A 14,181-nucleotide genomic window follows, 5' to 3' on the forward strand; every position below is an offset into this window, starting at 1 on the left:
CCCACTCATCAATTTTAACATCCTCTTAGTGTGTGTCTTTCCCTATTTCTGATAGCCCATGTTTTCCCTATGCTAAGGTTCTTACCTTTGTCCTGATTTTTATTTTGATGATCCTGATAGTTTGGTGTTTTAATTTGAGGTCTGTGTTCCACCTTGAAATTGTTCTTGTGTATGGAATGAGTATGGATCTTGCTTCAGTTTTCAGCAGGTACATATCCAGTTTTTCCAGCACATTTGTTAAAAAGCATATCTGCCTCCCATTTGTAATTTTTGAGTCCTTATTGAAGATCAGTTGTCTGTATGCTGCTGATTTTATTTCTGGATTTTCTGTTCCTATATCTTGGTCCATGTATTTATCATTATACTAGTATCATGCTGTTTTGACAACCATGGCTATATAATATTGTAAAATCAGAAAATTCAAAGCCTCCCACTTTATTCTTCTTTTTGAAGAGTTTTTGCCTATTCCTGGTTTTCCGTATGAAATTGGTAGTCAGCTTTTCCATTTCTTTGAAAAAAAAATGCTGGTATTTGTATTGGATTGAATCAAACCTATATAATGTCTTAAGTAGGACTGATATTTTTACAATATTGAATCTTCTAATACATGAGAATGGGATATTCTTCTATGTGAAGGTTCCTTTTGGTTTCTTGTAATAATGTTATTCAGTTTTCCTCATACAATTTTTGGGGTTTTTTTGTTAGGTATATCCCTAGATATCTCAATTTATGCTTGGCTATTGTGAAGGGTACTAGCTTTTTATTTTATTTTTCTGTAATTCCATCACTTGTACATTGCAATCCAATTAACTTTTGTTTGTTGATCTTGCCACTTTACCATATTCCTCTACTGCTTCCAGCACACCTATTGTGGAGCCTTGGGGTTCTCAATATATAAAATCATAACATCTGCAAATAATAATAGTTTCACTTTTCCCCAGTGAATATCTTTGATGTGCATCCATTGCCTTATGTGATTAACTAGGACCCCTAGGATGGTGTTGAATGAAAGTGGGGACAAGGGGCATCCTTGTCGGATCCACTTTTTCAGTAGGAATATTTTCACCTTTTATCCATGGATTTAATACTGGCTGTTGGTTTTTCATATATAGCTTATATTATATTGAGGTAATTATCTTGCAATCCTGTCTTCTTGAGTGTCTTAATTAGGAATGGTTGTCAAATGTTGTCAAATGCTTTATCTGCATCTAATATTATCATGGGTTGTTTTTTTTCTTTCTTGTCAATATGATGGATAATGATGAATATTTGGATGCTGACCCATGCCTGCATCCCTGGATTGAATCCCACTTGGTCATGGTGAATTATTCATTGTATATTATTTTATATTCTATTGGCCAAAATTTTGTTAAGGAATTTTGCATCAATGTGCACTAGAGATATCAGCTTGTAGTTTTCTTGTGAGATCTTTTCTCAGTTTTGTCATCAGTGTTATACTAGCTTCATAGAATGTGTTTGGAAGTTTAGCATCCTTTTATGTATTCTGGAAGAGCTTATGTACAATTGGTATCAGATCTTCCCTGAATGCATGATAGTATACTCCAGTGAAGCCATCTGGGCCAGGACGTGTTTTAGGTGGTAGTTTCTTGATAAACCGACGTATTTCTTCTTTTGCTATGGGTCTGTTCAGGATCTTGACATCTATATGAGATCATCGGGGAGGGGGGTTGTTTTCCAAGCATTTTTCCTTGTCTTCCAAGTTGTTGTATTCATTGGAGTACAGACCTTCATAGTACAGTGTAATTAGTCTTTTAATTTCAATAGGGTCTGTTGTAATTTCCCTGGTTTCATCCCTTATATTGGATATAGATTGAAGTCTGTTCCTTCCAATCTTTTGTTATATTTTCCAACAGCTGTCAAATATGTTAATCCTTTCAAAGAACCAGCTTTTTACTGAGTTGATTTTTTTCCTGTTCTTTCCTTGTTGTCCCACTTCTTAATCTTTGCCCTGATTTTTTTTTTTCTTTTGCTTGTAAGAAAGGTTCTTTCGTTGACTCTGGTTCAAATGCTGACGATTTTATGATGGAGTATCAAACATAAGTCTCTCTTACTTTTTCACATGTGAATTTATTGCTATCAAGTATCCTCTGAAACCTGCCATTGCTGTTTCCCATAGCTTTGGGATGTTGTATTCTCATTCTCATTAGTTTCTAGAAATGTCTTATTTCATCAGTACCCACTCCTTTTGAAGAAGTAAGTTATTCATTCTCCAAGTGTTGCCCTTAGCTTTTTAAAAATCTTTTGTTAATTGATTTCTAACTTTATGGAGTAATGGTCAGAGAATGAAGTCTGAGTGATCTCTGTATGCTTGAATTTACTCAAGCTTGACTTATGTCCCAGATTGTGGTCTATTTTCATATACGTGCAATGTGCACGTATATGGAAAGAATGTGGATTTTCTTGCAGTTGGGAGCTCTGAACATGCCAATCAGGTCTAGTGCTGTAGCCTCATTGTTGAGATTCTTTCCCACTTATCTGTCTTTCTCAGAGAGTGAGAAAATCACCAGCTGGCTTGTTGATCCAGTGATTTGTTTTATAATATTTTGAAGAATTGGATTGATGAATTTCATGGATTTCTCATGTGGCACATATATGTTTATTATGTTCACTGGTTCTTGGTCCACTGGTTTCTTAAGGATTATATAGTGCCCATCCTTATCTCTTTTTACATCCTGCACCTTGATAATCAATTTTTGTCATAGATTAGGATTTCAACTCCCGATATTTTTGTAATTACCATTAGCTTGGTGTACTTTTTGTGTGGGAATCAAAGATTTCTCCCAAGTCGTCTCCCCCAAATATGTTAGACTTAGGACACTTCTTGCAGCTAATGGTAAATGATTGTCAAGTTACCTCCCTAAAGGCAGTCAGTTGCCAGACGACTGTCTGGGCCCACCACAGGTAGGGCCTGCTCCCTGCTATTAAGGACAATGGGCTACTTCTCCCTAAAGGCTTGGTGCCATTAGTCTGGTCCTTGTAGGTGGGATCTACACCCTCTGATAATGGTTTCTATGGAGATCCGGAGAACAGTTCAAACCTGCTCAGTGACGTCAAAGTTAGGTTGCCATCCTGAATCTAGGATCCGCCTATCTTGTCACCTGTATACCCCAATTCCTCCTCTTCCTATTGTGTGTATATCCCTAGATTGTCCCCCTCTCATTGATCTAAAACACGTCCTGGCCCTGTTGGCTACCCAGGAGAATAGTACCACGCATTCAGGGAAGAGCTGATACCAATGCTACACAAACTCTTCCAAAGCACAGAAAAGGACGGTGAACTGCACAGTTCACAATCACAAAACATTTGAAACAGCCTAAATTTCTATCAATAGATGAATGAATTTAGTTTAATATACTCTCTTTTGATGTGACAATATGGAGAATTTAAAATCTATGTTTTCACCACTACTATCTTCCTAGAATTTTTCAAATCCTTTTAGAACAGCCAGATTCACTTATAGTGTCCTTATCTTTTCAGCTAGGAATCCATTGAGAGAAATTAAAGGTGAGCAAGATTCTTTCTCTCTCTCCATGTGTGTTTATTTGGGAGAGTGGAGCGCTGCTACTGGCAGTGTTGCTATATACATGTATGGGTGTATCCCAGAAGTCTGATGTTTTGGCCAGAAACACTTTTCACTTTTGAGCATGGGAAGGTTTTCCTTTGTGCTTTGTGGCACTGCTTGTAGAATTAGTATATGTTTCCAAGTGTATTTTTGTCTCTTGAATGACACCAGCATGAAAATATTGCTAATTACTCGATGGCAGCTTTGTTTGTTTGGGACTATTCCGCCACCCCTAACCCCCCAACTTCTCAACTACTTAGTTCTGGAAAAACCTAATTATCTAGTTTCGCTTGGGTATTCCTTTAGCTTACTTTTCAGTAGAAGTCTGGATAGCTCCAATCTCATTTGTACACTTAATTTCTTGAAAAGTTTCATTTTATCGCTCTGAAACCACTTGATAACATAGGTTAATCTTGAGTTGTGATAAACTGAACGACTTGGGAAAATGGCATTGCTGATTTAAATTTCAGACATCATATTAATGCCAGTGGATGATAGATTTGCTTATCTCTTTTTCTACTAATATCATCTAATTGTGTTTTTCTATCTTGGCAATTGAAAAAGGAATTGTACAAAGTTATACTGATTTGCTGGCAACATTTCAATGCCTGTTTTATTTTACATTTCTACGACTGAGCAGTTAGATTGCAGAGCATGCAAACACAACAAAGGGCATAGACTAGCTCTGTGATGTAAACAATTGGATATAAAATGCCCACAGTGTTCAGAATGGTAGTAAATACAAAGAAGGCCAAAAAACTCACTCCAAAAGCACTAGCATTGAGTTGATTCTAATTCATAGTGACCCTATAAGACAGGTTAAAACTACCTCTATTGGTTTCCAAAGCTGTAAATATTTTATAGGAGCAGAAAATCTCATTTTTCTCCCCAAGGGGTGGTGGGTTTTAACTGCTGACTTTGCAGTTAGCAACCCAAAGCATAAACCATTATACCACCAATGTTCTGTAAACGGGGCCACGTGAGATCAAAAGGGTTAGTGGAGGCTGAAATAATAAGAGTATTGACTTTAAACTGTATATAAAATACGGTGAACATAAACACTATATGTCTGCATGTTCAATAATAGTATTTTCAAAACCTTGATTCAATGTTAAATATATTTATGTAAAAAATTCCTTTGAAATGAATTACCAGTTCATTAGTACATATATGATATACTAGCGACACATTTTTTAGAAAAATGTAGGTAAATTGTTTTACCAAATAAATGAAACCTTTCCATTTATACTCAAGAGAATTCAGAAATGTTTAGATGAGCGGTTCTCAACCTGGGGGTCATGACCCCTTTGGGGCTGGTACGACCTTTTCACAGGGGTTCCCTAAGACGATATTTCTGATGGTCTTGGGAAATGAGACACTGCTCCTCTATCTGTCTCCAGGTGGGTCCGCCCACATGCAGATACACCCACAAAAGGTATCACCACAACCTGAGGAACTGTCTTAAAAGGTCCATGGTATTAGGAGAGTTGAGAACCACTAGTTTGGAAAAATAAATGAAAAATAAGTACTTTATAGAAAAAATCCATACTTTATTTTCAACTAGAAAGGTGCAAACATGTAACTATTGGTCATCCTCTCAACAAATAAACTGTCCAGGAAACAATCATAGTCAATGTAGGAACAAATGCTCCCATGGAAACATGTACAATAGAAATTTGTTTTAAATCTGGACAATAGAAATTTGTTTTAAATCTGGCTTGTAACAGGCAAACAACTTTGCCACAAGCTGTCCAGTGTCATAGGCAGGATTCTGATTCCTGAACACTGCCACTGAAATCAGAATGTCAAAGCCGAGTCTGCTGTTCTGCCTTCCAGAACAACTTGTCTCAGCCTCTTGATGGCCCTGAACACACATCCTTACAACTGCTGGAGTTGCAGGCAGGTCATCAAGCTTGCATTACATTTCCAACATAGCGATCTGCTTACCACTTTAGGATGACATTGTTCCCGATGCAACTCATTTCTCCTGGTACCTCCAACTGCTCCCTAAACCCCACCCCATAAAATACCATGCTGTTGGGAGCTAATGAGGTGTCATTGTCAAGTTTTACTTTCTTCAAACAGGTTTCTGTAGTTGATAGAAGTTTAGATTCAGGTGGGAATTCATTTTCCCTCTTGGAAAATATATATTTAAATAAGTTGTGCTAAATGAATTCATGTTTACACACAAACACACACAAAGATGTAAAACAGTTCAAGTTACAGTTTATTGAGATAATATCTCTCACTCTGTCTTTAAACCAGGTCTCCATACATCTTCTAGGATGATGATGTAAAGCTGTCACTGCCTATAGGGCAGTTGTAGTGGCATTTGCAGGCCTTGATGAACATCACGTTGGTCTGTATGATACCACGTTCATCAAGACACCTGAACACCACAGGCATGGTGCTGGTTTTTTTAGGTGTACAACACCGGCCATCTGTGCAGACTCCGCAGATCTTGATAAAGTAGCTACCCACACTGAGGCAGCCATCAAACTGCAACCTGATAGAATAGGGTATTTTGATGGTAGGGATGCAACTGTTGCCCTCCTAAGAAAGACAAGGGAGAAGAAATCAGTGACTTTACGTAAAGAGTGGCCTATTTGAACTCTGTCTCAGCCACAATCTTAACTTTTTCTGACTTTTTCTTATATTTTGAGGAGAGGAAGTTTGAGTCTCACTTGTAAGTTTTGCAGAAATAGACCTAGCTTGACTTAGGATGTCTCAAACTTACTAACGCTGTGGCAGATTCTGTAGGGGGAAGCTGTTGGTTCCTATTGCACAGCATCCCATTCCTTTTAAAGGGCTCAATGGTTAATATTTGGGGAAGATAATGGGCCTGTAATAACAAGGCTGATAAGGGACCTAAGCTTTGGTCCTATCCATTTGCATTTCAGGAAAATTAGTGAATAAAAGCAGAATAGTAAGATACCTTTATCTTCTTTTCCAGTTGAGTTTCACAAGGCCTGAGGAAGCAGAGGCGGGTCTGCTGTTCCTCCATGCACACAGCATTGTCATTGGTATACCGAGTGGAGAGGCCCAACCCACAAGTCTTGGTACAGGCGCTCCATTCTGTGGTCTGGACCCGACAGTTGGGTTGCATCATTCCTGGGTCTGGGGAAACAGCCTCTTCAAGTTGGTAAGCCATGAGGACAAAGCACACAAAATCTAGGTAAGTCCAATGTTAGGACTCAGCCTCTGGGTTCACTGTTTCTGACAGGAGTACATCACACATGGGGAAATCATGAATCAACTCACCTGCAAGGGCAGAGCCATTCATTGTGTTGTTCTTGGACTTATCGCACACCCATTCCTCACAGCATTTCCCTGGAATTTTGACCAACTGCGGGAAGGAGCAGTCAGGCCTGGGCAGGCCAATAGATGGTGGACACAGGGGCTTACAGCTCACTTTCCCACTCCTGCAAGTGCACATTTCAGTGCAGCCGCTCTGGAATCTCTCTCCATTCTTGTGCTCCTTCCCTTCAACATAGCAGGAGGCACCTTCCTTAGCTGAAGGAGAGGAAGGAGATGGAGGGGTGTGTTAAATTAGTCTCTGGAGCTGGAAGTAAAAGCACGTCAGGGATGTGGATGGACTATGAGCAGCTAGAGAAATTTGAAATTTGATTTCTTGCTGGTGTTTCAGTGAGCGAGGAGCTGGATGGACACTAAGTATCGTCGGGTGTCGGGCTGTAGGTCCTACCTCTGCACACTCCGATCCTGCCTTTGGTTGGGGAGTCATAGCTACAGTACAGGTCCTTGCGCATGTCACAGACTTCACGCTTCGTGCACAAAGCGCCCAGTTGCTTGGCGCACATGGGCAGCATCCGCAGGCATCCAGCACCAGGGTTGCGCCAACAAGGCAGCTGGGTGTTTCCGTGGTAGCACACTGGCACTGTCTGCTGCAGTCCTCAGCGGTGGCTCTCTGCCGAGAGAGGTGGCTGTCAGCGGCAACCTCGGCAGGACAGAATCATGGGCCACCACCTCTGCCCAGCTCTGTGACCCCCCCTGAGTCCCCGCCTGGCAGGGTTGGCCTTGCATACCCCGCTGCAGAGCATGAGCAGGAGCACCAAGGCAAAGAGAACTGAGCCGGTGCTGGTGGCAGACATGCGTGCTGTTGCGGAGTGGATGGCTACAGCTGAACAGGCGCTGGAGGTCAGCTTGGTCAGCAGTCTGCCTTGGGCTTTTGCTGGAAGTACATACATGAATGCGCTGGAACGTAGCTGTGTTGGATACTGTCAGCCAGGTGGCTGGCATTGGCTTGGAGGCAGTCTCTCCCTGTGATTGGAGTTGCAGTGGTCACCTCCTTCCAGTGGCAAGAGTTTTCATGTGAGGCTTGGGCTGGCAGACAGTGTTTCCCAGCTGACCCATGAGCTGCATGGAGTCCTACACAACCAAGAACATTGCTCTTATTCCTCCCCACCTTCCTGAGTCATCAACTCACACTGGACTTAACCTGACCCCTTGACACTCTACATTCCTCATGTCTTGTAAAGATGCTGTACGCCAAGGGAGGAGAGGGAGAGAGAGAGAATACAAGAAGAAGCCTAGTATTTCCAGCACCAAATAGGATCTTTTTCAGTTCCTTTCACACCACTCCTGATTTACATCATTTAAAGAGAATCTGGCAATCATTATTATCATTTTAGAAGACCCACTTCTGTTCCTAAAGACTTTGCCTATTTTATTCAATAACAGAATCCTTCTTTAGGAGGCAGGTAGCTGAAGAGGCTTCTTATAAGTAAGGTTTCTAACAACAATCTAAAGGACTTCCTTTTCATTCTTTTTCTGTAATAATATTAGTTTTAGAAAGTTGCATGGGCTTGAAACTCACCTGAGGGCAGAAAAGGAGTTAGTTAGCAATGACACATCAAACCAAGGCCTTATGACTACAATCTACAATACTCTGCTAGCTTACGTAAGGAGAAAGAAAAATAGACCATTGAGGAGGTGGGCAAAATAACTGAACAGAAGTTTCACAAGGGTGGAAATCCAAGTGGCTAATAAGCATATGAGAAAATGTTACCTGTCATTAGCCAAAAGGGAAATGCAAATTGAAACAACTATGAGATACCACCTACCACCCTCAACAAAAGCCCAATTCAAAAAATCAGAAAACTACTTTAAAGCAGGTATTGTAATATAGAAACTCTCATCCACTGGAGGAAATCCTGTAGGTATGTGCAGCCAATATGGAAATCAATCTGGCGATATCCAGAGCACACGGAAATCAAGCTACCATATAACCAAGCAATCACTGTACTGGGCATATAATCAGAAAAAGTAATAAACAGACCATGACAAGACATCTGCACTCCAACTGTGCTCCAATATTCATCACGGTGCAGTCCACAGTCACAAAGATTTGGAAACAACCTAAATTTCCATTAACTGACAAAGAGATGAAAAACTCTGGTATTAAAAAACAAACACAACAGGGTGGGTAGAGGGAGAGTGGGTAGGAAAGAGGAAACTGATTGCAGGGAAATATATGTGACCTCCTCCCTGGATGACAGGCAAAAGAAGAGTGGGTGAAGGGAGACGTCGGACAGGGCAGGATATGACCGAATAACAATTTATAAACTATCAGGGGCTCACAAGGGAGGTGGGAGCTTGGAGGAAGGGGAAAAATGAGGACCTAATGCCGGGGGTTTGAGTGGAGAGAGAAAGTTTTGAGAATGATGTATAAATGCACTTTACACAATTGATGTGTGTGTGGATTGTGATGGGAGTTGTATGAGCCCCTAATAAAATGATTTAAAAACAAACAAAAACAAACACAAACAAAAAACCCTGGTATATACATACAATGGAGTACTATGCATCCCTAAAAAACAGTGAAGAATGCATGAAGCACATTGTCTCATGGGAAGGTTGGAGGAAATTATGCTAACCAAAGTAAGCCAAACAAAAAAGGACAAGTACAATATGAGCCCACTGAAGTAAATTTAAAAACTACAATGGGTATAGAGGAAAAGCTACTTCATGCATAAATTCCCAGGAAGGGGTACAGTCACTCTGCCATCAGTCAGACGCAACCCAGGGATGCATATGGTATCCAACTAAAAAGGAGAAGAGGGAGAAGAAGAAGAAAAAGATGAAAGTAATGGGGGAACAGGACACTAACCCACACGGAGAGTATTGTTAATGTCTTCACAGGAAAGGGAGAGAGGGACCAGATCTCATACCAGTGCAACAAGCCTTGAGGACATCCTACCAGCATGGAGCAACTCATTAACAGAGAGGACTTTGGCGCTGGTCCCAATTCAAGCTATGCTGACCCCTCCCTAGAAGAATGTACTGCAGAGGACAGCACTGAAGATATAGTTCCAGGGAGAGGAGTGGAGCTGTCCAAACCACATGGGAGCAAACTAAGAAGGAGAGAGAAAAAGAGAACCGCATACTGGCCAACCAAGACTCCAGGATGATATTCCTGCTCAGAGCACTCAATGCAGAGAGGACCGTACATGGTGCCCCTTCTCTGACCCACACCGGACACATAGGGTGGGATTTGTGCCTGGGATGATCTCCCTTCCCCGCACATCCCCCACACACACCAGGGTGAAAAACAAAGTGAGCACAACAGAACAGCAAGGGGAGCAAAGCAATGGAGTCCCCGAGGAATCCTGAAAATAGACTTCTGACTCAGGGGCAGGTCTTGGAGCACCTCATCATACCTGATCAGAAAACATACATAAGGGTCAGCAGAAAGACCTCGAATTCTTTATAGGTTTTTTGGAGGGTAGACATGGGAGCAGAAGATGCAGGGAAGATGGGTGGGGAGGAGTGGTTTGGAGAGTCAACAAACTCAGGGACAAGGAACCAACAAGGGATCTAAAATCAATGGTGAGAAGGTCTCAGGATACCTGGTGGGGTTTGATCAAATGCAATGTAACCCAGAGGAATTACTTAGAGCAGAATGAAGGTGAAATATGAAAGTGGGACAGGGGAAAAGTAAATGGAAATAGAGAAAAGAACTAGGATGTAAACGCCATTTATAGAGGTATAAATATTGGATTGTATATATATAAATATATTCATATATAATGATAGAGACATAGGTCTATGTATATATATTAATATGTTAATTATTAAGGCAGCAGACAGACACTGGGCCTCAACTTACATCCTCCCTTAATCCAAGAGCACTTTGTTCTAATAATCAGTCATTCTGTTATACTCACCTTCCTGAAACAATCGCTGAAGACAAAATGATGCATAAGCAAATGTGGTGAAGAAAGTGGATGGTGCCAGCTATTACAAGATATAGAGCCTGGGGTCTTGAAGGCTAGGAGCTAACAAGCGGCTATCTAGCAGGAAAGCAGCAAAGCCTACATGGATGAAGCACACCAACCCGTGTGATTATGAGGTTTGGAAAGTCAGCTGAGAATGTAACACAGAAGCCAATGTAGCCGAGCGTTTAGACCACAGAGAGATGGTAGTGTAGCGATAAAACCAACTCACTGCCATTGAGGAAATTCAGACTTCCAGTGACCCTATAGACTAGAACTGCCTTTTGGTTCTGAGGCTTTTAAGTCTTAAAAAGAGGACAAACAGCCTTATCTTTTTCTGCAGATGACCTGGTGGGTTTAAAGAACTGCCTTAGAGCTCGGTAGCTCAATGTATAGTTCACTAGGTGGTATATGCATAAGATGACAGCAACCATGAGGCAGATGTGCAGTGTCTGCTGTGGGACTTGCTGACCAACAAATCTGAGAGCTGGACTACTTGTCTAATAAGGTGCCTAGAAGGACCCTATGCAGGAGGTCCCAGCAGGGTACATTGATAGCAAGGTCCCAAAAGGTGAGAAGAAGCTGTTTTTGTTGAGAAACCACCTCCTGAGTACTTACTATCACTTTTAAATGGATCTGTATCTTAAACTGTACTCTGTTAGCTCCCTAATAAACAATTTAAATTCAAACACACCAAAAAGGATATTAAAAAAAAAACTATTGACAGGTGGGATAAACAATCGGGAGGAGAAAAACAATGGGACAGACAGTTCCGGGGGCACATGGGAGAAGGGGAGGTGGGGGGAAAGGAAGTAGGTGTTAACAAATCTAGGGACAAGGGAACAACAAGTGATCCAAAATTGATGGCAAGGAAGGTGTGGAGGCCTGGTAAGGGCTTGATCAATGGTATTGTAACCGAGAGGAATTACTGAAACCCAAATGAAGGCTGAATATGATAGTGAGACAAGAGGAAAGGAAAAGGAAAAAGAGGAAAGAACTTGGAGGCAAAAGGCATTTATGGAGGTCTAAATACAGGCACATGCACATGTAAATATATTTATATGACAATGGGGAAATAAATCTATGTGCATATATTTATAGGTTTAGTATTAAGTTAGCAGATGGGCATTGGGCCTCTACTCAAGTACACCCCCAATTAAAAAACACTTGAAAATATCAGAGTAATTTATAAATTAACAAGTGTTTGTGAGGGATGTGGGGTGTGGAGGGAGGGAGGGAAAAAAATGAGCTGAGATGAAGGGCTCAAGTAGAAAGCAAATGTTTTGAGAATGATGAGGGCAACAAATATGCAAATGTGCCTGACACTATGGATGTATATATGGATTGTGATAAGAATTGCAGGAGCCTCCAATAAAATGATTTAAAAAAGAAAAAAACTGTCATTATGAAATAGTTCCTTTATATCAGACAGTGTAAGATATGACAAAATAATAATAGTTTATAAATTATCAAGGATTCGTGAGGGAGAGGGAGAGGGAAGCAGGGAGGGAGGGGAAAAAACTGAGGAGCCAATACCAAGGTCTCAAGCAGAAAGCAAATATTTTGAGAATGATGATGACAACAAATGTCCAAATTTGCTTGACACAATGGGTATATGTATGGATTGTGATAAGAACTGTACAAGCTCCAACTAAAATGATTTTTTTAAATGAAATAGTTCCTTTATATATGGACTTAGTTAATGGGTTTAAAACACTGCAATTTCTGTCCTTATATAAACTCCAATTTTGTCCTCTTTAGTAATGTCTCTTTAGTTTATCTTTTGAAACTTTTTGATATGATCCTAACAGTCCTTCATAACTTACTTACTATCCTATATGAAGAGATGTTTCAGATTTATCTTGTACATTTTTGCCTTAGACTGGGAGTCAACCATTCTCTAAGAATTCTTGGTTTCTTTAAGAAGGAGGTGATATTAGTGTCCAGGAATACTCTATTATATAGTTGGTAATTGTATTTAAGCTTTTTCAGTGACCAGCTATAGGAAGAGAAATGTGGGTGTGGTTGTGAATGTGTATTTTCATTTTTACAATTTTATCAGTATGGAATTCACATATCATACAATTCCATAGTTCAATCATAACAAGAATTGTATAATAATTACCATAATCAGTTTTAGAATATTTTCTTGCATTTTCATTGTTAAATTGCTTTTAAAAAAGGAGTTGTATATACATAATCACGACCAGTTCTTGTGCTCCCTCCTCCTCCCACATATATTGTTTACCCCCCAAATCCCTTCACCTTCTATAACTCCCACCCCCATCCCTCCATCCCCTGTAAACCCTTGAATCAGCTCAGTTACTATCCCTATGCTCTCCTCCTTCTGTGAGTCACAAACGGGAAAACCCAACAGAAACAATAAAAACAAACAAACTCAAGTGGTAAGAATAAAATAATTATAACAATACAAAGATAAAAATACAAATTATAAGTAAGAAAGAAAAGACTTCCTTCAGGATTTAAAATGGACAGGGAGAAGTTTTTGTCATGCAACAAGCAAGAAATACTTGCACCTAGAACAAATTCAGGTTGGGGCAAGAGGGAGGTCAACTGATCAAGTATCACGGTCAACCCAGTATCATCCAGATGACAATGATCTCTGTCTGGTAGTAAAGCTGTTCAAGACCCTTGCCTGGGACTAGAGGGCATTTGCTAGGGCTGAATCTGACTAGATAGTCTGCAGATGGGTTTTGGGCTCCCACTGTCCTCCATAGCCTTCGACCAATGTGATGTTTGCAGTTTAATCTCTGATACTTTTGTCTTCATCACCTTTGAGTTTTGTTATAGTCGTCTTTGGATCGCACAAGCGGGTTTGCTTCTTCCATAAGGACTTAGTTGAATCCTCACTGAGATGACTGTTTGAATACAAGCCTTTAAGAGTCCAGGTACTGTTCTGATTGATAGCCAGGCACCATCTGCTTTCTTCACCACACTTTAATGTAGCACCTTTATCTCCGGTGAGCATTTCTTGGAAAGGGTCTAGAATGGCATATGTCCATGGCATATGCACTACACAGGTGGTTGTATTATGACAATATCATTGTTACATTGGTGGTTGTCTTATGGCAATATCAAAACTCTGTAAGACCAACATCAGCAACAAACCAATCAGCATACAGAAAAACAAAAAACAGGATAAAAACAAACGCATGAAAGACAGGAAAAGGAACAGAAAGTAAAACGTTGTCAATCATCCCCTTGGAGTATAAGGCGATTACTACTGATGATGTCATCATTTTTTCCAATGAACAACACTCTGGACACTGTGGGTATGAGGAGTCTATGTGAATATAGTTTGACTGTTGGGTGCAACCCATGAGTTGTTTCTCTACACAGTTGTAG

At 40.4% G+C, this 14,181-nt stretch overlaps 1 protein-coding gene across 1 annotated transcript; it reads right to left on the minus strand.

Moving 5' to 3' along the window:
- Window positions 1-5,839: 5,839 nt before the first annotated feature.
- Window positions 5,840-7,788, minus strand: LOC101662649 (CCN family member 2-like). Its single transcript, XM_045294310.1, is given in 6 exon segments — window positions 5,840-6,136; window positions 6,519-6,754; window positions 6,845-7,096; window positions 7,287-7,403; window positions 7,406-7,508; window positions 7,627-7,788. Coding segments are annotated over 6 exon segments (1,167 nt in total).
- Between the last annotated feature and the right edge of the window lie 6,393 nt (window positions 7,789-14,181).

This window comes from Echinops telfairi, unplaced genomic scaffold (assembly GCF_000313985.2).
Source record: "Echinops telfairi isolate 266 unplaced genomic scaffold, ASM31398v2 ScPeMD7_3533;HRSCAF=4204_0, whole genome shotgun sequence".
Classification (NCBI taxonomy): domain Eukaryota; kingdom Metazoa; phylum Chordata; class Mammalia; order Afrosoricida; family Tenrecidae; genus Echinops; species Echinops telfairi.